General features: G+C 38.5%; 1 protein-coding gene across 14 annotated transcripts in view; it reads left to right on the forward strand.

Annotated features, from left to right (window-relative positions):
* Window positions 1-975: 975 nt before the first annotated feature.
* The window catches only part of espn (espin), a 156,070-nt gene continuing 130,223 nt past the window's right edge, over window positions 976-26,822 (forward strand). For 13 of the 14 annotated variants that reach the window (XM_087263690.1, XM_087263691.1, XM_087263685.1 and 10 more), the window contains exons 1-2: window positions 976-1,747; window positions 10,957-11,150. In XM_087263690.1, coding sequence (XP_087119816.1) covers window positions 1,454-1,747; window positions 10,957-11,150 — 488 coding nt within the window. In that variant the 5' untranslated portion in view covers window positions 976-1,453. 14 annotated transcript variants of the gene reach the window in all.

The following is a 26,822-nucleotide window of genomic DNA, read 5'->3' on the forward strand; positions in this document are numbered from 1 at the left end:
ATAAAAAAAATATATGCAGTAACTATAAAGTGATCCAGTCTATTATCCTGAAGAGTCAAATAAAAAGATGTGCATTGTTTAGCTATGGTAAAATACATTATTATTAATATTAGAACGGTTACTTGACAATGAATGTAATAAGAAAAAACTATTTAACACACTGAAAAAAATCCTGGTGGCCTTAATGTTTAAGCTGATTTAAATGAACCTTATGAGTCTATTAAACCAATATTATGTTAAACTGACAGCTTGGGTAACTTATAAAATTAAGTACATGATTAACTTAGTTGAATAAGTTACAATGAACTAAAACATATGCTGTCAGGACTAAATGATCATATAATTTTTTACAGTGTTGTAATAGCCATAAAAAGCATCAGATCTCCACCTCAGTATTGGGAACAAACTAGCATTAAAATGTAAGCAAGTCTGATTAATTACTGACATTCAATTTGTCGACTAAAACGTACATTCTCTATAATAAACAAAATATTGAGCGAGCCTGCCATCTATTGGTAAAACGGGGCCTACAAACCATTTCAGGTGATAAAACCAGCAGGTGGCACCTGCGCGTTCGAAAATACAGGCACACTGATAACATTACATATAAACATGTGGAATGATGCTAATAATAATAATAGCAATAATAATAATGATAATAATAGTAATAATAATAATAATATATTTTTCTTTTGTTCTGCAAAGACAGGTTGAAAACATAGGCTATTAATAAATATATATATATTTAGCCTCATAACATAAAAAACTCGATCAAAGTAACAAATCGCATGACGTCATGAACATCAATAGGAAAATGTGCATTAAATTAAAAACTTTAAATAAGAAAACAATTAAGCAGACATCCCTTAACCAAACAGCGTCATCATGACGCGCTGTCCCTTTAACATCTGAGCCGATTTGAGTGGGGACAACATGTTAGAGTTCTCCTCCCCTTAATGGATTATTCACAAGTTCAGTCCCTCAAGGCTTCTGAACGAACCGTTTGACAACAGGCCAAATAGCCTACTGACGCGCTATGGACCCATGGTTTTGTGGGGACGTTGTTTAGTTCGGTCTGTGTGCCGTTAGGAATCGAGGAGAGCAACAGGTGAAATGCTTCGAGTGCGCAGACAAAGTATAGTCAATAGAATGGGTACATTCACAGACGACTAGGATCGTAAAGAAATGCTTGGCTTGTCTTCTGTGCGCACAGTGAATGGAGGTAGGCCTGTTTTACGCCTCATAATAAGTCATACTGTAATGTCGCAACATATGCCCTAGATATAGGTCAAGTACCGTTATGGTGTGGTGACTCAAACAAAGAGGGATGGACGGAACAAAGTGACACCCTTACCGGGAGGCTGCGCGGAAAACGCTTTCTGTAGTGTGGACTAATAATAACTGACGCTTAATGGTGCGCTAATAGTCATTTGTTTGGAGGCGCTGCATCATCATGGTGGTTGAAAGGACACTTCTCGCTGCGAGGCAAGGGGATGTGCAAACTCTGAAAGTACAATTCGCGGAGAAAGTACTCAACGGCGACGTGAAAGATGTGCTGGGAGCGACTCCCGTACACCACGCCGCCCGAGCAGGGAAGCTCACCTGTCTGCGGTATTTGGTGGATGAAGCGGGTTTACCGGCGAACAGCCTGGCGAGAAACGGCGCGAGTCCTGCGCATGACGCCGCAGCCACGGGCAACCTGACCTGCCTGCAGTGGCTCGTGACGCATGGAGGATGTCGAGCGGCTGTGAGTATTTTATAACTCTTTTACCGGTTTACTTTAAGGTGTGCAGTTAAAGCCAAACTTTTAGCCCTTCTGTGATTTAAAAAAAAAAAAAAAACATTTCCTAAATGATGTTGAAAATTTACATAGTAGGCTATTTCCTAAATGTTTTTCTTCTGGAAAAAGTCTTATTTCTTTTATTTAGGCTAGAATGAAAACAGTTATACAATTTTGTACTCCATTTTAAGGTCAATATTAGTAGCTTCCTTAATATATCACAATTTTTTAATTAAGTTAAGCCTTTAAATGTCACTTAAGCTGAATACTGGTATCTTGAAAATTATCTAGTCAAATATTATTTACTGTAATGGCAAAGATAAAATAAATCTGTTATTATAAATGAGTTATTATAACTATTATGTTTAGAAATGTGTTAAAAAATTCTCTCCATTCAACAGAAATTGGGGAAAAATATACAGGGGGGCTAATAATTCTGACTTCAACAGCGTGACAACAACAACACATAATGGTACAACAGTTAATCTTCGGAAGATGCTTTTGAATGATACCTGATCCCTAATAATAACCAAAAACTGCAAATATAGAGTCATTTTAATTTTATTGATTAAAAATCACACTGACTTTTAATCAAACATCTCTGTTCACAATGCTGGAGTTAAATAGGGTATATTTTTAACCGTATATGTGAACAGCTTTGATATGGCATAAGAAAAAATGGTTCAGATTAGGGCTGCAGCTAGTAATTCTTTAGTCACTTTATTATTACTTTATTTTGATGGTCCATTTGTTGAATTTAAGTTACATTGCATCGACATGCCAACTCATTCTCATTACCATTAGTAGACTGACAGGTTGGGGTTAGGGTTAGTGTAAGTTGACATGTACTTGCAAAGTTTCTTAGTTAAATGTCTGTTGAATGTCTGTTTTAACAGATATTAAGCAGGCAGTCTACTAATACTCAAATGGACCATCAAAATAAAGTGTTACCAATTATTTTAATAATCAATGAGTTGACCACTGTAATGAATTGAATAAAGTGTGTGATTGAATAATCGATTACTCGGATAAGCTTTTCACATTTTCTCTTAAGATCTTGTGACTGAAATTTAGCAGAGCAGTAATAAGTGTATAAAAGCCCATCATCACAGGGTCACACACACATTATTTATTTTTTGTAATCGTTAAAAATGATCAATCCTTTTATAAATGTCAGCTCTAGTTCAGATTTACGTTTATTTACTATCATAATGCGTAGTTTTGAGACAACTGTTAGTCATAAATCAGACTTTAAAAAAATATATAATAAAATTTTAGAGGGGTGACACTGTGGCATGCTCGCCTCACAGCAAGAAGGTCGCTGGTTCGTGCCTCGGCTGGGTCAGTTGGCATTTCTGTGTGGAGTTTGCATGTTCTCCCCGTGTTAGCGTGGGTTTCCTCTGGGTGCTCCGGTTTCCCCCACAGTCTAAAGACATGTGGTACAGGGGGATTGTTTATAGTATATGTGTGTGAATGAGTGTGCGCGGATGTTTCCCAGTGATGGGTTGCGGCTGGAAGGGCATCCGCTGCGTAAAACATATGCTGGATAAGTTGGCAGTTCATTCTGCTGTGGCAACCCCTGATTAATAAGGAGACTAAGCCGAAAAGAAAATGAATGAATTAAATTTTACAGGGGCGGCACGGTGGGTAGTGATGACATCTCATAGCAAGAAGGTTGTTGGTTTGAGCCCCAGGTGGGTCATTGCCATTTCTGTATAGAGTTTGCATGTTCTCCCTGTGTTGGCATGGGTTTCGTCCAGGTGTTCCGGTTCCCCCAGAGTCCAAAGACGTGCTATAGGTGAACTGGATGAACTAAATTGTCCGTTGTGTTTGTGTGTATGTCCTGGTCCTCCAGGTTGAAGGTTGAGCGTAACGACCCACCTCATAAAAATAAGATGTTACAAAACACCAACGTGGTACGGCTAAAAATATCAAGTTCGATATGAACAGCCCTGGAAGTAAGTAATTAAGTAACAAATTTAGAGATTACCATACTAAAAAAGACGATTCATTGGATTTTCTCTATTTTCTTTAAGGTAAGTGGTTGCAAATAATTGATATGGGATGCATTTAAACAAACAAAGAAAGCTGAACATTGCTTAATTTTATTTATTCAGCTCATTGCAAACACTTCCCTTTAATAAACTCGGCAAATCCAATGAATCATCAACAGATTTGCAACGTTTCAAAAAATAAAATTGAAATGACTTCAAATTGAATCATTCACATGCGTGTTTGTGGTGTCCGAATGGTATTTATAGGCTCACTGGTTTAAAAAAAACATTGGTTGTTAACACAGTCGCTATTGGACCACCTCATTCCCACCTTCCCCCCTTACCAGTCATGCCTAATTGGCTTTTAAAATCACTAAGCTTGTTGTGTCTTTTACCAGCATAAATAAAGCAGCGTAATGAAGTGTAATGGAGACAGCCCTTAAATATATGTCCAGCATCATCATCACTGGTGTGTAAACTGCTTTCATCTAATCGTCACCTTATATCTTATTAGTTGGAGAGTTTCATTTAACCTCAAGTCTTCGTGGGCAAAGAGTTTACTCAACACAGCGTTCCCGAGGTCTTGCTAAGAGTGTGACTTTAGTTTAGCCGCTTGACCCGTGCTGTGGATAATACCGTCTTTATGGAGTCAAGTGTGTGATTCATGCATGGAGTGTTATTATGGAATGAAGCCAGTGTGTTCTTGGAGCTAAGAGCGATCAGACTGGTATAATCTGCACATGTAAAAATAGCAACAAGTAATTATTCAATGTGAGTTGAGCGTCTTTATTCATTTGCTATTATTTCTCAGGGGTGGGGATCATGGCTTTTGATGGCTTCCATAAATATTTTATTTTGAGATTTTACTGGAATATTAAATTCAAGATTATTTTTATAGCACTTTTCACAATAATTATTATAATAATTATAATAATATTATTGTTTCAAACAATACTTGGATGGGCGAAGCAGTGGCGCAGTAGGTAGTGCTGTCGCCTCACAGCAAGAAGGTCGCTGGGTTGCTGGTTCGATCCTCGGCTCAGTTGGCGTTTCTGTGTGGAGTTTGCATGTTCTCCCTGCCTTCGCGTGGGTTTCCTCCGGGTGCTCAGGTTTCCCCCACAGTCCAAAGACATGTGGTACAGGTGAATTGGGTAAGCTAAATTGTCCGTTGTGTATGAGTGTGTGTGTGTGTGGATGTTTCCCAGAGATGGGTTGTGGCTGGAAGGGCATCCGCTGCGTAAAAACTTGCTGGATAAGTTGGCGGTTCATTCCGCTGTGGCGACCCCGGATTAATAAAGGGACTAAGCCGACAAGAAAATGAATGAATGAACAAACTTGTAATTTAAGAAAACTTGGTGCTATTTTAAGATCATTCAGAATGTGTACATAAATGTTTTATAAACTATACAAATTAGCATTCACATATCTTATTATTCAGGTGTTTAATAATAGTTATTACAATGTTACCGAATTAACAGCATTTTAAGATTACGTACAATTTTCACAAATTTCAAAGAGTCTGCCTTGTTAAGGCATTAACTGAAACTAAAGTCTGCTCGCTTGAGGTTTATTTCATGCAGTCATGAGTGTAATGTCACACTGGTAGCTAACTTACGTAATTGTAAATACAGATCATGTGTCATTCTCAGTTGGAGGAACTTTTGTTTTCTGTTTGAAACAAAGTGAAAGAATATTTTTTAAATCTGAGAAATAAACACATAGCAAAAGTCCCCATTTGACTGTACACTACCTGACAAAAGTATTGTCGCCTATCCAAGCTTTAGAAACAACAAATGATATCTTGACCTCTAGTTGATCATTTGGTATCAGAGGTGGTTTATATAAAAGGCCTCTAGATTATGCTTATTTTATCAAAATAAAATATGATTATGGATATTTTATGATTTAATTAAAACAGTAAGGTCTGACTTTACTTAGATAACAGTCTTGTCACTTAACAGAAATAATATCCAGTATAGAATATAAAGAGAAAAAATAATAATATAGTGTATGACTCCCATGAGCTTGGAGGACTGCATCCATACATCTCTGCAATGACTCTATTAATAATGACTTATTAATAAAGTCATCTGCAATGGCAAAGAAAGTGTTCTTGCATCAAGATTCCTTGGATTAATCTTTAATGCCTCCTCCCTATTTTACCCCAGACATGCTCAATAATGTTCATGTCTGGTGACTGGGCTGGCCAATCCCGAAGCACCTTGACCCTCTTTGCTTTCAGGAACTTTGATATGAAGGCTGAAGTATGAGAAGGTGCGCTGAAGAATTTGCCCTCTCCTGTGGTTTGTAATGTAATGGGCAGCACAAATGTCTTGATACCTGTGTTGCCATCCACTCTGCAGATCTCTCGCACTCCCCTATACTGAATGTAACCCCAAACCACGATTTTTCCTTCACCAAACTTGACCGATTTCTTGAAAATATTAGCTCCATGTGGGTTCCAGTAGTCTTCTGCAGTATTTGTCTAGATTGGGATGCAGCTCAACTGATGATTACAACTGGGATGGACAGCAAGTGTACATTATTTGAGTCTATGATGAAAAAATACAACACAGTTCCTTCGTTCATTTAGTTGTTGAATTTTTTGGTCAGTTTAGATGAAATAGTTTTTACAAATGAAAAGACACTGTAAAAATATCTATAAATTAGCAGTTTTCCATATTTTGTGATTCATGTTTTAATTTTTCCACCTTTATTTATGCTTTCGAATCGCATTATGAGATCTTGATCTTTCTTCTGACAACTTTTAACCTAAAAACAATGAAATAAGTGACTTTAATTAACATTTCTAAAAGGTTAAAGTGATATATTGTCTGGGTTGGTGTTGTATATTACAGTACAAAAACCTTATAATGACCTTTCAGTTTCTGTTACTTTACAGATTTATTTCTTTATATATTATTTCTTATACTTTATATTATTTTAAAGTACTAAAATGTCACTTTTCTTAAACTCTAGAGTTGAATTTTCAACATCAAAAGTCGACAGCTGAGATCCCATAATGCAATTTACAACCGTAAATAAACGGAAATCATGTTAAAATTTGGAAACTTTTAATTAACAGACATTGTTTACAGTTTGCATGTACAAGTAACTCTAATAGTGTTTGTTAGCCCAATCATTAGGTCTAGTGGTACCTCGCCACTTCAATAAAATGTTAAAAATGCAGTCGGCGTAATGAAAAGGAAACCAGAGCTCCTGCTGTTGTCCTTTTTTTCCCTTCTATGCACATGCAGTAGTGGAAGTTATCTCTGCCATCAATGGGGAGCGGGACGTCTACAGCAGGGCTTCACGTTACATTATTGTGTTTCATACCTGCACTGCAAGCTGAATGACAACATAATAAACTTTGACCAGTTAAACTTGATCCAGCATGAGAATCTGGATCAGTGCATGTACTGAAAAACATTATATAATGTGAATATCGTCTCATAGCGTAAATCGCCCAGGCTTTATTATTTTTTGTTCTTGAATAATGCAAATATTGACATAATACAAAACAAATAACCGAATTTTTGCACTTATTTAAGAAACCCTTTATACCAGGGGTGTCCAAACTCGGTCCCCGAGGGCCCTGTTGCTCTGTTGAACTCACTTGGGACAGTGATGCCTGCAGCAGTACGGCTGTACGCACTGTGCGTATCTACTATGAGAGAACACAAATTAATGCAGCTTATTTATTTATTTATTTTAAATATAATATTTACACAGTATACACTACGATATATTGACAAAGCAGGAAAGAATGAAAATAAATACACGTTTGTGTGTTTTAAGGTGTGTATGTACTTGCATGGTGGGAGATGGGTAAAGAAATAGATTGGCTTTAGTTTTGTTGGCCGTTTTTCAGCACACTAAAAAATACAATAGCTATTGTTTATATATATTGTTTATATATATATATATATATATATATATATATATATATATATATATATATATATATATATATATATATAAATGTGTGTGTGTGTGTATGTGTGTGTGTGTGTGTGTGTGTACATGTTTTTGTGACAAATCAGGACACAAATCTATATAATGATATGACACAGGTATTACAAAAATGAGGTGAAATATGAGGACATTGGTGACGTCCTCATTTCTCAAAATGCTTATAAATCCTACAGAATGAGTTGTGATGGTCTGGTTTAGGGGTGGGGTGAGGGCAATACAATATACGGTTTGGACTGTATAAAATGAATGGAAACCTATGTAATGTCCCCACATTTCACAAAAACAAACAAGTGTGTGTGTGTGTGTGTGTGTGTGTTGTTTTTGCTCTTATATATAACATAAATAAATAAATAAATAAATAAATAAATAAATAAATAAATAAATAAAATAAAATAAAATTGAGACATTCGCTAGCAGATAACGGACCAACAAAAATATTAATATTAAGATGCAAATTCTACCAACTAGAAGGGGCAACACCTTTAGAATAAGATAGACAGCCAGTGTATGTGTGTGTTAATACCTAAATCATTGTTTTCTGCCCTAAGATAATTGCACTTCTCTATAAATAGCAACATAAAGCATCAGAGTATATGGGACAGTAATTGTTTAACAGTAATTTACCTTTCATTGCCAGAGTTACTACCTGTAATGAGTACATAAAGTCAATTACTTTACTTTATTTTTTGCGCTACACAATTACAGTTAAATACTGTTTCCTTTTATTACAGCAAAACACTGGCTATTTTAGTTATTTACCGCATAATCTACAGCAGGCAGTTCATTCCGTTGTTGCGATCATTAATGAATAAAGGGACTAAGCCAAAGGAAAATGAATGAATGAATAATCTACAGCAAGGGTTAACAGGGGACCTTATTTATGGCCGTTTTCTGTTTTGTAAACTTTTTCTGATAAAGTCTACTCAACTCAGCTAGTAATTTACGTTGATTGTCCATGTGCTTCATATGGATTAGTAAAAGAGTGGTTTTGAATATAAAAATGCTGGCTTCCACACTATCGATTTGTGTTGGGTCTAGGGATGCACTGATATGGATTTTTTGGCCGATATCGAGAACTGATAACTCTTAAGATTTGGAGGCAGAGAGCCAATATACTATAGCCGATAATTATAAATATTTCAAAATGTTATATTTTTATACAGTGTACAACTGATTTTAATTTTAAAACGTCATAAAAGTTTGAACTGCTCTTATGAACTGAATAGCTTACTCAAAGCAAAAAAGCTATAATTTCAAAATTGCAAGGTGATTATATAGACCTAGATTCATGATTTTACAGCATGCCAAAAATAAACGATTTTCTTCTCTTCATAGCAAATTAACAAAATGCAACTTGACTGTTGTAAAAATAATTAGCTAAAAACAAAATGGCACCTAATTAACAAACAAGTTTAATAAATATGCCCTAAGTAAAAATGAAAAAACTAAGAACTGAAACCAGCTCAAATGTACATATGTACAAATATGTAATGTCAGAAAAGGCGTTTTAACAGTTCAGAGCCATCATACAAGCGAAAAGCTGAATACAGATTGTATTACTTTAGAAAATGCGGGATAAATACGTCTTAGATTCTTTTGAACACATGTAGGTGCTGCTTGTCAATCAGACAACGCTTCTTTGTTTGTTCTTGCTGTCAATTGTGGGAAATTATAGATGAAAAGTTTATTATAAACCGATATGAGTTTGAAACTAACTGAAGGCGATGTGTGACAAAGCCGAGTCAGATTTGCCCTCAGAGTCAGATTTTGATGCAACACCTAAGAATTGAGCACAGATGACTTTATGAAAAACGCAGTGCATAATATAAAGACAGAATGTGACTGTAACACGGGGGGTGACACTGACAACAGAAGTAGGATCCATGTGCAGGTTTATTTAGAGTCAGGCAAGCAATGGTCAACACAGGTGCAAACAGATGTATAGATGCAGTCCAGAATCGTAGTCAAATAACAGGCGAGAGGTCGTAAGGCAGGCGACAGACTAGGACAAGAGGCTAACAAGGCTAAGGTCTAAACACAGGAAAACAAGACAAGGATAACGCGTTGTAATGTCACTTTACAGCTAACAAGACTCTGCAGTGTCAATGAGTGAGTGTGTTGCTTAAATAGTGTGTGTAATCAGTCGTTGACAATCCTTAGGTGGTGCGAGTGTAATCAGTCTAAATGAGGAAGCACGTTTGTCTGTAAGCGGAGTGCATGTATGAGAATGTAGTCCAAAAATGGCGGATTTGTAGTCCATGGTTATGTGAGTGAGATCCAGCGATCTTATGAAGTACGATCGCTGGTAATCGTGACAGTGACGGAGGGTTGAGAACCCCTATGCTGGAATCAGTGTCTGGCACACCTCTCCCCTCTGCTGCTGTGAAGAGCGGCTCTGTTGGCTCACTATGTGTGTGCGCGTGGTAATTGCCATCACATGCACTCGTTATAATCAACATAAATATGCCTATCAAACTGAATACAATCTTACATCAACAACACATCGCAAGCAACACGCTGATAAGAACAAATAATCATATTGGATTACAAACAACCCAACGAGTTGTTTAGCATGTGCGCATCGTTGCTGTTGTGTTTACACATGTAATATTTTTCCTGAGGCGATTTAAAACAAAATACACAATGGCACTCTATGAAACATATCGTCAATGATAAGGAACATGGTTACTTACTGAGATATTAGTGCCCAGCAATACCACACAAAGAAAGGATGGACTTTGAAGGCATAAACTATGTGAGGTAAGCTCCATTATAGTCAAGTCTGAACACGTTCCGCCCACGCATGCAGGAAGCAGATAGTTGTGTACAATTTTGACATCGGACCGATAGCGATAACCTTAAACATAGCATTTATCGGCCAATAACGATATGGCCACCGATATATCGTGCATCCCTAGTTGGGACAACTTGAAGGAATTCAGTTAGCATTAGTTTTTACAAATTTAAGTGGATTGAACCTAAAATAATAACGTTGTGCCAATCAAACTCAAAAATAGTCTTGTTTCAGCGCATTCTAAATAAGTAGTTTGAACAAACAGCAACAACAAAATGTTTTGGTGTACAACTAATGTATAATCTTTACATTGTGGCTGCATCACCACCTTGGGAGTGGATCCATTTGTAATTATTCAGTGGTCTGTTGTCAATCATTCCTTGCATATTAATTATTCTTTATGTTGTTTACAGGATAAGGACAGCTCTGGGGCGACTGTCCTGCATCTGGCGTCTCGATTCAGCCATCATGAGATCATCGATTGGTTGCTCAAAAGTGAGGAGGGGGATCCTACTGTTGCCACGGATACGGGGGCGTTGCCTGTTCATTATGCTGCCGCTAAAGGGGACTTACCCTCGCTAAGGCTGCTATTGGAACACAGCCCACAGTAAGATCATGTAGTGTTTATTAATGTGAAAGATTTGTTTGGAAGAACTCAATTTAAGGGTTATGAGTGGTTTGAAGGTATGAACCAAATTTTTGATCAACTATATCAAGATGTTCCTGATGAAACAATAAAGTGCTGAATAGGAATAAGTGATATTCGAGTTCTGAAATGGCAGTAAATTGGCATCCCAGGCTCAAGCTACTCATACAGGGTGTTAATATAGTAGTGTTTTCAAATGCAAGCGTAAAAGAAAAGTGCTCTACGACCATAATTTCACCTTGAACTGTGCTTCACTGGACTTGAACTGTGCATTTTTTAGTACAAGTACAACAACATACAAATTGAGCTATCAAGCAAACTGACCCCAGCAGAACAGTTTTGAGATAGAAAGGTGAGGCAAATGTATTCGGTTAAAAATCTTAGACACCGTTAAATTGTTTTGTGTTACTTATTTAATGTCGCGCTATGAAATCACCACAAAATAGTCATTTATCTGTTGATATGTCTCTTTAAATATCATTTGTTTGAAAGGAACTGATTTTGTTGGCGTCATACTGTCCCGTTAAGCAAAGATATAGATAAACTGATTGGGGAAGTAGGGAGATCCAAGAGAGTAATCACAGAGAGGCTGGGTTCAGGGCAGGCAGCAAACAATCATGGTAGATAAACAGGGCAGTGTCGAGGAAGGCAGCAAACTATCAGAGAACAGAAACAGTCCAGTCAATACACAGGTAGGCAACCAGTACAAAGAAAACGCTCAGAGTTGATGGCTAGGGCAAATCAAAACTTTGCACTGAGCTGTAGAAAGACTGGGCTATTAATACAAACATTGAATAAAATCAGCTGTGAAGTAATCAGTCCCAGGGATGGTGGGATATGTGGTCCAAATATTTCCAGACTAAACGTACTCACACTATGTACAGTTGCCTTGAACCGCGCCGAAGCACGCTTGTTCCTCCTCCCTGTCTGCCCCGACAGCCTGCACTCACATTTCATCTGAGCCGAAGCACGCTTACATCATTGATGATACGCTGTTCAGTTTAACAGTAGAGAATCGCTCTCGCTCAGCACAGTGGAGATTTCTTTAGTTATATCATTAAAATCGTTTGATATGCAGTGACACGCTGTCAAATAATTCGCTGAACAGATCAGCCACTTTTGATGTTCATAAATATTCATAAAGTCCTCGTGCTGCAGGAATTAGGAGGTTTGCTGAAGGTGCAGCTGTCGTGCAGTGAGGGGTTTGCGTCTTTGATAAACTACGACTGTTTGTGTTCATTGAACAGTAAGAATGATTATTAAATCCATATGAAACAGTTCTTGAAAAATCACGTCTCCTCTTCAGTTTCGGGCTCAGGCGCGTTTTGCACTCACACTACAAGTGTACCATGCTAAAGCCTAAGTGAACCACACTCTGGTATACCTCTTCTAACCGGGCTAGGGCCAGCCAACTGAACCGCACCTGAACCTGATTCAGAGCACTTACACTTCTCAACAAACCGAGAAATGCACCTGGGCACGGTTCTGATAGCATAGTGTGAGTGCGCCCTAAAACTCAGATGACTGATCCCTTAGTTGGCATGAGAAAAGACCAGGTTTGGCATTCGCAGCACCCTGCAATGTTCATTTTCCCAGAAGTTGCAGTAAAACATACATTTTTGTGTGTTCAAAAAAAAGTAGGCTGAAGCACATATTTCCAATCAGCCTGTGTTGCAAATGGGATATCTTTTGCCCATTTAATTGTTTGACAGCTAAAAACAGGATTTGGGTGTTTGCAAAAATATAAGGCATCATGCCTTACTGAACAGTAATTACCATTAAGTGTCCAAACTCCAGTCCAGCAATGTCTCAATAAAAGGGCTCCACTTTTGGTATCTTTATAAGATGTAAAATTAGTCTTTTGTGTCTCCAAAATGTGTCTATGAAGTTTCAAGCTAGAGGTCTGCATTAAATAAATTTCAGAATAAATCGCGGAAGCGGTCGGTAACGAGTTTAATTTGGGACGGGAGCGGGCTGTCTAGCAATATCGCGGATATTGCTATGCGAATGAGAGAGAGAGAGAGCTTTGCCTGTGTGTGTGCTTGGTGCTTGTGTGTGTGTATGTTAGTGCGCGTGCGCGCGAATGAGAGAGAGAGAGCTTTGCCTGTGTGTGTGCTTGGTGCATGTGTGTGTGTATGTTAGTGCGCGTGCGCGCGAATGAGAGAGAGAGAGAGCTTTCCCAGATAGTAAAATACACTCGGGCCAGTTCCGGCTAGATTCTCGCCTGCCGGAGACTTACCACTTGGCCCGGCTCTGGCTGCCGGACTCGGGCCGGATGCTTGTAGACTCACTGCCCGATTCCCGAGAGTAATGTGCGCTGCGACCTGGAGCTGGCGCGACTCAGATTTTATATACCTTTATATAAAACCTTTTGGTATTACATTGGTACTTGATACATGGTATTACAAGCCTTTGAGTTGATATAACAGCAAACGCTTGTGTGTCTGCTTGGTGCTTGTGTGTGTGTTAGTGCACGCGCGCGCGTATGAGAGAGAGAGAGCTTTGTCTGTGTGTGTGAGTTTATACAGACAGCTTGGCTGTCTGGACTGTACAGCTGGGTGATTTTCGGTTTTGTTTAGCGGGATCGGGCGCGGCGGGCAGAAAACGGGGCGGCTCGGGCAGCGGGACAACAAATTCTTAATATAAGCGGGAGTGGTCGGGTTCGGGCTAAAACCTGGCGGGTGCGGGCGGGAGCGGGATTCAAAATTTAGTCCCGCGCAGATCTCTATTTCAAGTCAAAATACATAATGTAAATATTAGAGGGAACTATGGCTGTTTTATTGCCTGTGCCTTTAAATGAAAATAAGCCGGTTCTCCCCACCCACTCAAAGTAGGTTCTCCCTGACCACTCTCTGAACATTTTTCTTCAGAGAAGGTTAACCAGGTTCTGATATCAGGATAAACACAGAAAAACGACAAACAGGACTCAGACACAATAAAACCGAGTCCCACAGTCATAAATACTACAGTAAGATGAATGAGAAACACACGAGTTGAGCAGTTTTTGCTTATCTACTCTCAGTAATTGTGACAGAATGGTCACCAAACATATGTTAACATAAATGTAATGCGATCAGTATAGCTAAGATACTGTACAAAATAATCCTGATTCAATGTCGACAAACTGGGACTTTTTTTGTGTGATTGAAGCGTTCTCGATTATGGTTGCGTACACTATGCAGCTGTGGTGATTCAGGGTGTGGAATGTGACGTACCTAGTGGACCCTTTTTGGTAAGCAGAACTGCTGCTGAGGGATGAACCAAATGCCAGGTTAAGGTTTCTGACATCGCTGCTCATCTGACTTCATAAAAGGTGTTGGTTGATATAGACAGCAGGACTTTCGCACCGGAAGTCGGCACCCGACAAGGAGTGTGTATTAACTCACCTGCCGAATCAAATAACCCAGAAAATGGATGGCATTGGAGCATCGGGCCCATAAGCCATCAACAGAAGAAGGAGGAGGGGCCGAACAGCTCCGGATGGCATGCCTTGACGAGAGGTGGTGTTGAAGCCCAGGGTGTTGGCCCAGATGGGTGTTGGCCGCTGGGGCAGTTCTTACTGGTAGTAGCAAATATTGAAACGGGAGCTCTGAAGGTCTCAGTGAAGAAGCATTCCATGTGAACACCAGTTGAACATGGGTGAGCCGGTCCTAAGGGAGTGTAGTGCCATCCATTTTTAGGTCTAGTTCATTTTGCAGGTGAGTTGTTACACACTCTGTGGCAGGTGCTGACTTTAATGGCCAAAGTCCTGCTGTCTATTGCAACCAACACCTTTTAGGGGTTCTGATGAGCGCCGGCATTGGGTGCCTTAATCCGGTGTTCGGTTCATCCCACAGCACCAGTTCTCTTTTTTGTCTTTTTTTCAGGTTCTGCAGGTTGCAATGTCACAATTTTTGATTGCCAATCTTAAGCCAGTTATAATGGTTTGTTTTGGTTCAATTTGGAATTTCCCAAACCAATCGCAGAGCCCAGGGGATCAGAGTGAGTGCTCTGACTTGGCCCACCCCTGATCTTGCAGCACAAGTTCTGCTTACCAAAAATGGCCCACTATAGGTGCGACACATTCCACGCCCGGAATCACCACAGCTTGTGATTCCAGCAGTTGTGAATTACGTAGCTCAAAAAGTATAGTTGCTATATGTATAAATGCTATAAGATCACAAACTGTACCACTTACACAGAGAGTTAGAACAGATTTTTTAATCCCAGTTTCTTCGCAAATCCTGTCTTGATTATACACGTTATACGGCGTCATGGAATCAATGGGTAGGAAAACTGCACTGCTACCTCACGTTGCAATAGGCCCTAAAATCTCTGGGATTTGGATTCTATGTAGACCCCAAGAAAATGTAAAAACTATAATGTTTATCACTCCAGTATGACAGTGGAGCTTGATTTTGCATAATTGGTGGCCTTTAAACTAATAAATTGTTATGGCCTCCTGGAAAGGCTCTTGGCTTTAAAAGCCATAAACAGCAAAATGATTTTTAAAGACAGATATGATCACGCCTTATTTCCTGCTGAATGTGAGGATTGTCATGTTTATTGCTAGACAATCTGCACTACAGCCTGCTGCCAAGATCAATGTTCACCATTATTAAACTGTCCTCAGATACGTCAACTGTTACTGGTGGACATCCTTTTTCAAGTGCTCATTACATTGCAGATACATAGAAAAACACCTAGACAAGTTAGCGTGGGGGCTAATTAATCATAGTTTTACTTAACAGCATTAGCATTTATGAGGCACATGACCAAAAAGCATAAATCTTATTGGTGGTCAAGTCCCCTTGGTCGCCATGAACAGATTTAATGGCAGTTGATTCAAAATAAAATCTTTATAAACAACTTTAAAAGCTTGTTTGTCCATCCAGCCAATGCCCATGTGTCTCAAGGCTAATTGTGCCTCTTGGGAACAGATCTTCTAATGATCTTCAAATGCTTAGAGCTTTTGCACATTGACTGTTTCTACATGGTCATCAGCAATCAAACAATTTACCTTAATCTAAATAAGGTAATAATATGATTAAGGTGTTTATGTGAGACGTTTTAAAAAATGTTCCTTTCATGTTCTAGTTTTACATGTTTTAGTACACACATTGTTGAACGTCATTACATAACCAGACTATCCAATGTTTTCTCTGCAGTTTCATGTAATTTCAGGTGTTTCGTTTTTCATCTGGATTTCAGTAGTTTCACTTCCATTCAGCAACATTTCATTCATTCCCCTGAGACAAACTCTGAAGTACTAGATGAAAGTAGAAAGTAAGGACTGATATTAGAGAGTTGTTTCATGTAATTTGACAACACACGCTGAATGGAAAGAAAACTTCCGCATTGTGTTAAATGCGTCCCTAGGAGTTCAGTCTGTGCACTTAAGCTGGAGATGTGGTTGTCTGTGGTTCTGTGCTGACTCTGTGGGTGCAGAGTGTCAAACATCCGCGTGTATGTGTGTGTGTGTGTGGACTTTCCTGTGACAAAATGCAGCAAAAAGTACATGACAGTACATTTTTACAGTGTTTACATGGCTGTACTGCACTTCAGTAATGCGAATAAAATAGGCATACTTCTCATGTCTTAATTCAATTTCTGTTTAAGATTATGACTTTAGGCAGTTTAGGGTAATCAAAAACTGCTGTTTACATGGTAGACTCTTAATCAGAGTATTGTCTTTATCATATTAATTTCAAATATTCAGTGGCCTTGAGGTTTCCATTAATGAAGAATGGCCCCACTATCTTTGTTGTCTATCAGGCCCGGATTGGCTAATCAGGAGCACCGGGAGAATTCCTGGTGGGCCGGTCTGTTTTTTGGCCGTGAGGGCCGGTGTCCCTAGCTGCTTACACTCTCAGCAGTCACACTTTTTTCATCTATTTATTTATTTGACTATAGCTTCACTCTTTTGATTCATTATTTTGCAGCAGCACCGCTCTTCTTATTTATTTTCTCGAAGCCCCGCAGGTTAACTAACGTTAATGATGATGTAACGTTAACTATCATCTTTCGACCCCAAACAGCGAATTCGAGCATTTGAATAATTAATATTAATGAATAATACACCTGCTCAATGAAAATCAGATGATTCACTACATTCATAAATCTGACATAACTTGATCAGAAATCTAAAAAGGGGAGAAAAAGATTAAGCCATCAATAGAAAGTAATACCGTGTCTTGCGGGTCACAGTCCAATAATTATTTTTTATGCTCGTTGAAATAGCGCTATTGTGGACCAGTGGTAAACACGTTGCGTTACGACCTCGCCAGCCCGTGTCCGAAACTTACCTGGAAAATTATTATGATTGTTATTATATATATTTTTTTATTGTTAAGACATATAATACTGTTAGGGCTTTTGAACATTTGAATTTCTAAAGAAGCTGTTTTCTTGAAAAAGACGTGGTAGTGTCATTAGAAACTGAATTGGAAATGACCTTATTTTAATATAGTCAGTCGTGAATTGAGGTGGGCCGGTCTGGCTTGAAACTCCAGGGCTGAAAATGAGTCCCACTCCGGCCCTGTTGTCTATGGTGTGAAGATACAAGATGTGCAGCTCCTGAAACTTCGGATACTGGAAGCCTGTGCTGGCATTTCTCCTGCGGTGTTGCTATCAGTGTTTGAAGAGTGGGAGAAGAGGGTGGCATTTACAATCTAACACAATTGGCTGCATATTAAACACATTTTATAAGTGGTCAGAAACTTGTAAATAACTCATGAAAGAATAAAGTTACATTAAAACCAAGCACACCATTGTTTATCTTGTGAAATTTCCAATATGTTTGATGTCTCAAATGACCCTCTTCCTATTGGATAAACAAAAGTTGGATCCAAGATGGCCGACTTCAAACTGGCCACCATGGTCACCACCCATCTTGAAAAGTTTGCCCCCTATCCGCTTGTTAAGTGTGACGTCACGCGAAGTGGCTTCCGGGTCCAAGCGCTCTATTCAACTGAATGGGGAGACTCATGAAATGGTAATAATAAATGTTTACATGATATAGTAATACTAAACGTTTACATAGCGATTTAATACTTTCGAAAATCACGATCGCAGTATATATGTCCATGCCTAATATCCGATGGCCAGAAAGTGATCATTTTTTTATAAATTGTTAAGTTTTTGGCATTTGTGATGCAGCAAGCCCAGAGATTGTTGTGTACACTATGATTTTACATAAAATTTACTTTAATATGTGATATGAATAAAACGTGATCATAAACTAATGATTTCTCCACTCAAATGAATGGCGACTTGGACCCGGAAACAGTATTACATACGTCATCACTTAACAAGCGGATACTAATGTGCCACAAACAGGACGTTAATATCACCAACCATTCCAATGTTGATTTCAATAGTTTATTAATTATTTACAAACTCTTTCTGCACAATTCTAAAAGCCACCAACAACATTCGACCCAGGGTTAATCACAGAACTTATGCAGGAGAATACAACATCAGGCTTATTTTGATGATTACTGAGTAATTCAGAAAAAATATTTCCTCTTAGCCTCCTTCATAGAAGCCTGATAATCGGAGAGAGATTACTCAAAGATCTCATATGACACCTGCAGTTTATCTCTCCTCCAATTGCGTTCAGCCTTTCTGCAGGCATGTCTAGATGCCCGAGTTGTCTCATTCAGCCAAGGCTCAGATCTAGGCTTAACAGTTTTAGCTTTCTCGGGGGCAACAAAGCCTAAGATGGAAGAAAAAGAGCAATTGAACAACTCTAGCAACTGGTCCATATCCATATAAGAGGGGGGGTTCTCTAGCATAGTTGTATGTTTGTCATCATAGTACAAATCTTTAAACAGATCAATAGAACCATTAAATTTACGAAACCGCCAACAACTCTTAAATACAACCCAAGCTCATTCTGAAAACGTAGCCCCGCAGATGTTTCTGTAGATCGCGATTTACGTGGCAGGAACTGTGTGGGGCCGCATTTCGTTTTTTCAAGTGAACTCTACGGGGCGGTGTGACGCCGCTCCTCTTCGCGGTTGCCGGCTGGGCTGACGGCTTGCCTCCTCCGTGTGGAGGGCTTTCCTGTCGCAACCAGTTTGTCCGGTTAGCTTGTTGTGTTACGTCGGCAAAGCGGAGGCCCGAAGGTGGGGGAGCTGGCCGGAAGAGTGGTTCCAGACATCAGGTACAAAAAACAGAATGCAAAAAATAAAGCGAACGAGCTCATAACGAGGCGAGAATGCGGTGAAACCCAAAAACGAGGTCAAAATCAGACAAGGGCTTTTCTTTTTCTGCACGGCTTTCGTAAATCGTCACTTGGGTTTAGGGAAGAAGGAGGAGGAGGAGGGTGGCCGGGTTGGCCGATTGGCTGACCACCCAGTCAATCGTTTAGTCATTCAGCCAGTCGGTCAGTCAGACAGACGGTCGCCCGACAGCGGCCTCCGGCGGCTTATTACACGAGAACAGCGCGGGCGCGAGAGGCGTTCAAGATGAGAAAAAGCGTGCACAGCGGATTCGCGAAAACAAAAACTGCACAAATACGTACCTCCCGGAACATATTTTGCAGTCTCCAGAAATGTCCGCGGGGCTACGTTTCCAGAATGAGCCTGGGTTGCTTAAATACAAAAGGTTTGTAATAATGCAGTACTTAATTTAATAATGAACAATTAATAAGTAATAAAGTATGAAAACACCATCATTACGCTTAATGTAATATTACACAGCATTTGTATCTGAATTTATAAACTGCTTACTAACGTTTATGAATGTAGAGTTAATGCTTAACATTTAAATATTGTATATATTATATTGAATTAACTATTTGCTTATGCTTAAAAGATGATTCACAGTGTGTAATTATTTTAAAGTGTTACCAAATTGTAAGTGTTAAAAGACTTTGCTTCTTGTTTTATGAATTTTTTAGACTAGAAACAATACAAGCACAGTCTTTTTGCAGTGTATGCCATGCTGTATGCCATGCTGGCACAAAAAAACTGTGTTATGATTGGCCAGATCGCATGTCAATCTAACTCCCTGTAAAGTGTCATCTGTGATGTGCAAATTGCATTGATCTGTCAAACTCGTGCATTATTAATTTAGCAGATTAGGTGCTAAAGCAGTGGAGAAAAAGAGTGCAAATACAGATCGGTTCGTTCTTATAAAATCCTCCTGAAAGTTTAATCAGGAAGAGAGATGTGCTCTTTCAGCACTGTTTGCTCTTGTCTCAATGGCGATTGTCGGTATAACTCAAGTGATAAACTAATGAGGTAAACAAATACTCTTGAATAGATTTTCTGCATTGCCACAATAGGGTTGCTTTTGGAGGGTCGAGATAACATTCTCATGTCAAATTGGTCAGGGCACATGCATTGTAACTGTCCTTTCTTCATATCTCTTGGTCATGAATCTTGACGTTTAAATGCCTGATGCGTTATTGTGCAGCATAGTTTCGTCGTGTTGATTTATAACAGCATGGCTTACTCATGCAGATAATGCTGTCTCCGGGTACAATGCAGGTTTAGTCTAATGGGCTTTGTAGAGAATGACACTGATTAATGCTGACACCTCAGAGAGATTTGTATTCATGAAAACGTAACAAAAGATATGGAAGGAGGTGTTTAGATTAGGGCTGTCATATGACAGGAGGTGTGGATCTGGTAATCGATTCCTAAAGTACCCTGCTATTTCGCAAGCGAATATTGTTTATTGTCATAGGATGCCTTTAGCCACACATTTATATGAGAATTAAAGGGATAGTTCACTTAAGAATGAAGAAAGTTGGAAAGCGATAACCCTTAACTTCCGTAGTATTTGTTTTCCTGCTATGGATGTCAATGGTTTCGTGTCTTCAGCTTTAACAGTGTGAAACTTTTCATTTTTGTGGCAAACTGTGGCTGCGTCCGAAATCGCCTGCATCGAAAGGTACTGCATTTGAATTTAAACGTACTACTCTGCCGTTAGAAAAGTGCGTTCTATACAGTATGAATGTGAAAAGTATGAATGGAATTCGAACATACTACTTCCGCCATTTTGTCATGGTCACGTGACCTACCTGCGTCAGTTGCGTTGCTTCACTTCCATTCATGCATTATGGGATAGTGCAGCGTGCATGGGATGCCCACTCCAAAATCTCGCCGGAAGTAGTAAGTCATCCGGGTACTTCTCAAATACTGATTTTCGAATTCTATGAATTCGGACATACTACTCGGCTCGCATACTGATTTTAGCATACTATATAGAATGTAAGTATGCGGTTTCGGGCGCAGCCTATCTTTTTAAGGGAGTGTAAACATTCATTCCCTTGTTTTCCTTAGTTTCAGATTTCTGAGAAGTGTCCACAGTAGAATTTACCACCAACTATTCCAGCATATGTTTAACACAGCAAATGCCCTTCCAGTCACAACGCAGTACTGGGAAACACCCATACACATGCATTCACACACACACACTCATACACTATAGCCAATAATTTAGTTTATACGATTCACCTATGTTTTTGGACTGTGGGGGAAACCAGAGCACCTGGAGGAAATCCATGCCCAGATACAGCGCGCTGGCAGCCATTAGCCTTTCACTGAGCAGAGCAAAAACGGTTGACGTCGTTCATCCACAAGATGGTGGCAAAGACTGCATAATAAGCCCTTAGAGGAAAAAAACAGCGTATTTTCTAACTACAGATTAAATCATTATAAAATAAAAATTGGTAAATAAATAAATTAAAAAATAAAATTGGTAAATAACATTCGAAGTCGATCTCTCTCTTTTGTATGTTGCAGTGCTGTATTTATACCATAGTAACTGTAGTGTATTGAGTGCGAGTATATCAGCAATGTATGTATTTCGTGTTGGCCACTCTTTTCACGCTTCGGGGGTAATTTCATGCCGTTCAGCCTTATAATCTTAAAATGGGATCAAAATCATCTGTTTTGTCATTACTTTAGACATTACGCTAGAGAATCATTCAAACACTAGCTCTAAAGTGATGTTGGTGAATTAGTAACGGCTTCTGCCGTTCTGCTCTGCAGATGTGAATGAACTACGGAAGAAAGTAGTTCGTCATACAAAAGGATTTTTAGTCTCTCTGGGCCCTATTTTTACGATTTAGGCGCAAAGTGCAAAGCGCAGGGCGCAAAAGCATTAAGGGCGTGTCATAATACACTTTTGCTATTTTAAGGATGGAAAAATATGCTTTGCTCCGCCGCACATGGTCTAACAAGGTTGAGCTTATTCTTTTAATGAGTTATGGGTTTGTTTTGAGAATAAACCAATCAGAGTCTCATCTCCCATTCCCTTTAAGTGTCAGTTGTGTCGCGCCATGGCGCATTTGCTATTTACACGGCGGACTTTGTAAGTGGAAAAACTGAGCGCTTCACTAGCGAGAAAACAGTTAAACAGAGCATCTACAGCGTGAGAATGAGAGATGAGCCTCCTCATTCTTCACTTTCACTCTCGTGGTTAGGGAAACGTGTTGTACGCACAGACATTTATTAGCCTATACATAATTAATGTAGTTTATTAAGCGCATAGATTTGTTTCAAAACTATTTCTAAATTCAGTTCTAATTTCCAGAATAAATGAACAAAAATAAAGAAGTGTGTTCAAACAACTGAGTTATATCCAAATACACATGCTGTTCCCCATATGGTCTAAAACCTGACAGGTGGGCAAATCTAAGCTTGTTTTTAATTAAACAAATATAAATAAACATATTATAAATGATACTGCTAATAATAATAACATTATACAAAAGCAAATTGTTATTAATAAACAACAAAAAAATATTTGAAATATTTTTATCCTTGAATTATTTTTCATTTGTAAAGATATTTGTGTATTGCTGTACATCCTGTGTGTATAAAGCAATGTTTAAGCGAGGCGCATAACTAACGCGCTCTGCGCTGGACTTTAGACCGGCTTTGATCTGGTCTATTGAACAATCTATTATAGTTCCTCAAAATAGCAACTCGCCTTAACACGCCTCCTTTTTTAGACCAGAACGCCTATGGGCGCACATATGAGCGCAAATGCATTTGCTATTTAAACAGCGTGGTGTAAAACGTCAAAACAACTCTTGCGCCAAGCTGAAACTAGCTAACAAGAATTGTGTCGCGCCTTGCACCGCATTGCGCCGAGTGTATGATAGGGCACTTTGTGTTTGATTTTCTTTTTTATACACACGATTATGTCATCGAACTGTTATATAAACGCATAATCACACGAGTAGCAGTGCTATAGATATGGTTGTATATCGTCACTAGTGGGACACTAAAGCACTTCACCTCACGCCTCCCACCTGTGCCAATATACAGTACAGCCATATCGCACTGCTACCCATGTGATACTGCTCATATATGTATATACAGATGGATCGTATGTCGCCCACCTGTTAATTTCACTACCATGTTGTAGCTAACTGCAGACATATGCAAACAGAAGGCAACACTTGTTTTCACCTGATATCTAGCATGCGTTTTCAGTGTTCAGTGTTGATGAGTCAAGACTTGTTATCATTTGTAGTGTTAACATGCTGTGTTGATTAAAAATTGTAGATACGTCAAGATTTTAGTTTATTACAGATTTCTAATAACATGTTGAACATTGCTAGTAGCTCAATCTAGATTACACTCTAAATTGAATACACTAATACACTAGAATACACTCTAAAGTGCAGGGTTCCACGCAATTCCTTCAGGTTGTCCCAAAACAAACCGATTAAGATAAATTAATTGTTTTTACAAATATAAGTGGGTTGAACATAAAACAATTACATAGTTCCCTAAAACACTTAAGAATTGTGTTGTTTCATTTATTCATTTTCTTGTCGGCTTAGTCCTTTTATCAATCCGGGGTCGCCACAGCGGAATGAACTTATCCAGCAAGTTTTTACGCAGCAGATGCCGTTCCAGCCGCAACCCATCTCTGGGAGCATCCACACACACACACACACTCATACACTACAGACAATTTAGCCTACCTAAATCGCCTGTACCGCATGTCTTTGGACTGTGGGGGAAACCGGATCATCCAGAGGAAACCCACACGAATGCAGGGAGAACATGCAAACTCCACACAGAAACGCCAACTGAGCCGAGGCTCGAACCAGCAACCCAGCGACTTCCTTGCTGTGAGGCGACAGCACTACCTACTTCGCCACAGCGTCGCCCTTGTGTTGTTTCAACTCATTTTAAATAAGTACTTTGAAGAAGAACAGGTAGCCAAAGTTATTTTGTGAATGTAATCTGACTTGTTTTATTACCTTTAAATTATTTTACCTGACATATCACATCACTTTGCTTATTTTGCGCAATATTGATCAAAAAATACAAAGAGGAAGAACATATATTGCATTCTTTATTAACATGCAAATGTATTGTCAAAACATTAACACATTTACCTGAAATTCCAGGTTGTAAATTAAATATTTAACCCTTGAATAGGGGTTCAGATGATATCATGCTGGAAATGTGTCTATATGCTGGAGAAAATGTAGAAATCAAAAGGCGAATCACTATCACATTTTCTGGGACTGATCTGTTATAAAAAAATATTGGACAGAAATACACAATGCCTAACAAAATAATTTTGAATCTATGATAGCCTGATGGATTTTTTTGGACATACACCTGAGGAATGGTTAAAAAGGAATAAATATCTAATGAAAATTGTGTTGTTAGCTATCAAAAAGAGCACTACCAAAAAATGGTTGTCACATGAAAGTCTTACCCTAAATGCATGGATGGAAATTACAATGGAAATTTATCAAATGGAACAAATTACCGCATTTGTAAAGCAGAAAATGGAACAATTTCTTTCTTTCTGGGAAAAATGAACCAATTATGCAACATCTCATAGACCTGAACTTTTTTGTTAACCTAAAATCAGAAGGATCACTCCCTACATGTACATAGTTTTGTTGCTGATATATATGTAAATCTTATTTTGCTGGTTTATTTATTTATTTTTACTTAATTGCCCCCCCCCCCTTTTTTCTCTTATTTGATTAATTTCAATTATTATTTATTATTATTATTTATTTATTTTGATTTGTTGTATTACATTAGTGTACATGCGCATAAAAGGAAAGCATATACTGCTGAAAGAGAAAGTGGATGTACAAAACGTTAGTATTTTGAATTGTCAGTATAGTGGCTAATTCGTACAAATTCGTAAGAGTTCAGTCGTACGAAAATCTACAATTTTAAAAAGGAGGCGTGGCACCTAGCCCCACCCCTAACCCCAAACGTCATTGGGTGATGAACAAATCGTACTAAATGGTACAAATTAGATCGTACGAATTCATACGAATTAGCCACTAAAGGAAAAAGTTACGAATTGCAGTGAGATTGCGTTGGATGTGTGACCTCTGACATGTACCTGATGTAAGTGCAAAACCTTTTGTGAGATAAAAAAGATAATAATAATAATAAAAAAAGAAATAGTGGTTCAGTTAGTTTGGGAATTCCTTTATTACATAAAAAACAATAAAAATAATTAATAGTAATACTTTTTGTCACGATTTTTAGAATAAAAATCAGTGAATGGTACTATGAAGTAAACTTAGAGTATTATTATCAACAGTATTAAGCCATTATACATCATCATGTAATCAATACTAATTATCAGTACTTAATTATGAGTATAAAAAAGCAGTCGGCTAGTGCGCGTGAATAATTTAGCCTCATTATGCTCTCTCATTGTCTTTTTAACATGGCTGAACACATCAAGCACTATCAACTCCAGTCAGACTGACTGCTCAATGGAGCGCGCTGTGGGCCTCATTAGGGTATCAGTGTCTTTTGTAAAAGGAGAATATCTGCTGGGACAGATGTAGATAAGGGGAATGAACCGACGATTTATGAGAGGACATCAAATTGGGGGTGTTGCTGATGCGTATCCTGTTCTCACAGGCCGCGGAGGACACGCCGTGGTCTTTTAGTGATAAAGCTAATGGCTCGGTTCACATGAATGGATTGGTCGTAAAAGTCAGTAGACATGAGGTGCTACGAAGGGGTGGGTGAGGGCGGTTACGCAACCAGCTAATGCAGATTAGGGCCACTAACTTGCTTTAATTACCTCATGTGTCAGAGATTGTGGATGGAGTCTTATTTGCATAAAGTGTAAGAATCAAAGGTTACAGTGCTGTTGACATGCGAAATATATTAGATTTAATTTTGCCATGCTTTAAAATATAAAGTCAAAGATGTATTAGATTTCTTTTTGAAATATTTCCCAAATGATGATTAACAGAGCATGGAATTTTTCACAGTATTTCCTACAATATTTTTTCTTCTGGGGAAAGTCTTATTTGTTTTATTTTGGCTTGAATAAAAGCAGTTATTAATTTTTTTAAAAACCATTTTAAGGTCAAAATTATTATGCAAAGATAAAAGAAATCAGTTATTAGAAATGAGTTATTAAAACTATTATGATTAGAAATGTGTTGAAATTTTTTTTTCTCTCCGTTAAACAGAAGTTGGGGAAAATATATACAGAATTAATCAGGAGGGCTAATAATTCTAACTTCAACTGTGTTTAAACAACACATAGAGTGGATATATCAAAATTAGTATTTAAAAATATCACCAGTCTCCCATCACTAGTCTCTCACACTCAGCTGGGATCTTGCTCCTTTAAAAAAAATCAATCAGGTTTAAGTCAGGACTTTGAGCTGCC

The sequence above is a fragment of the Danio rerio genome, chromosome 8, assembly GCF_052040795.2.
Source record: "Danio rerio strain M-AB ecotype USA chromosome 8, GRCz13ab, whole genome shotgun sequence".
NCBI lineage: Eukaryota > Metazoa > Chordata > Actinopteri > Cypriniformes > Danionidae > Danio > Danio rerio.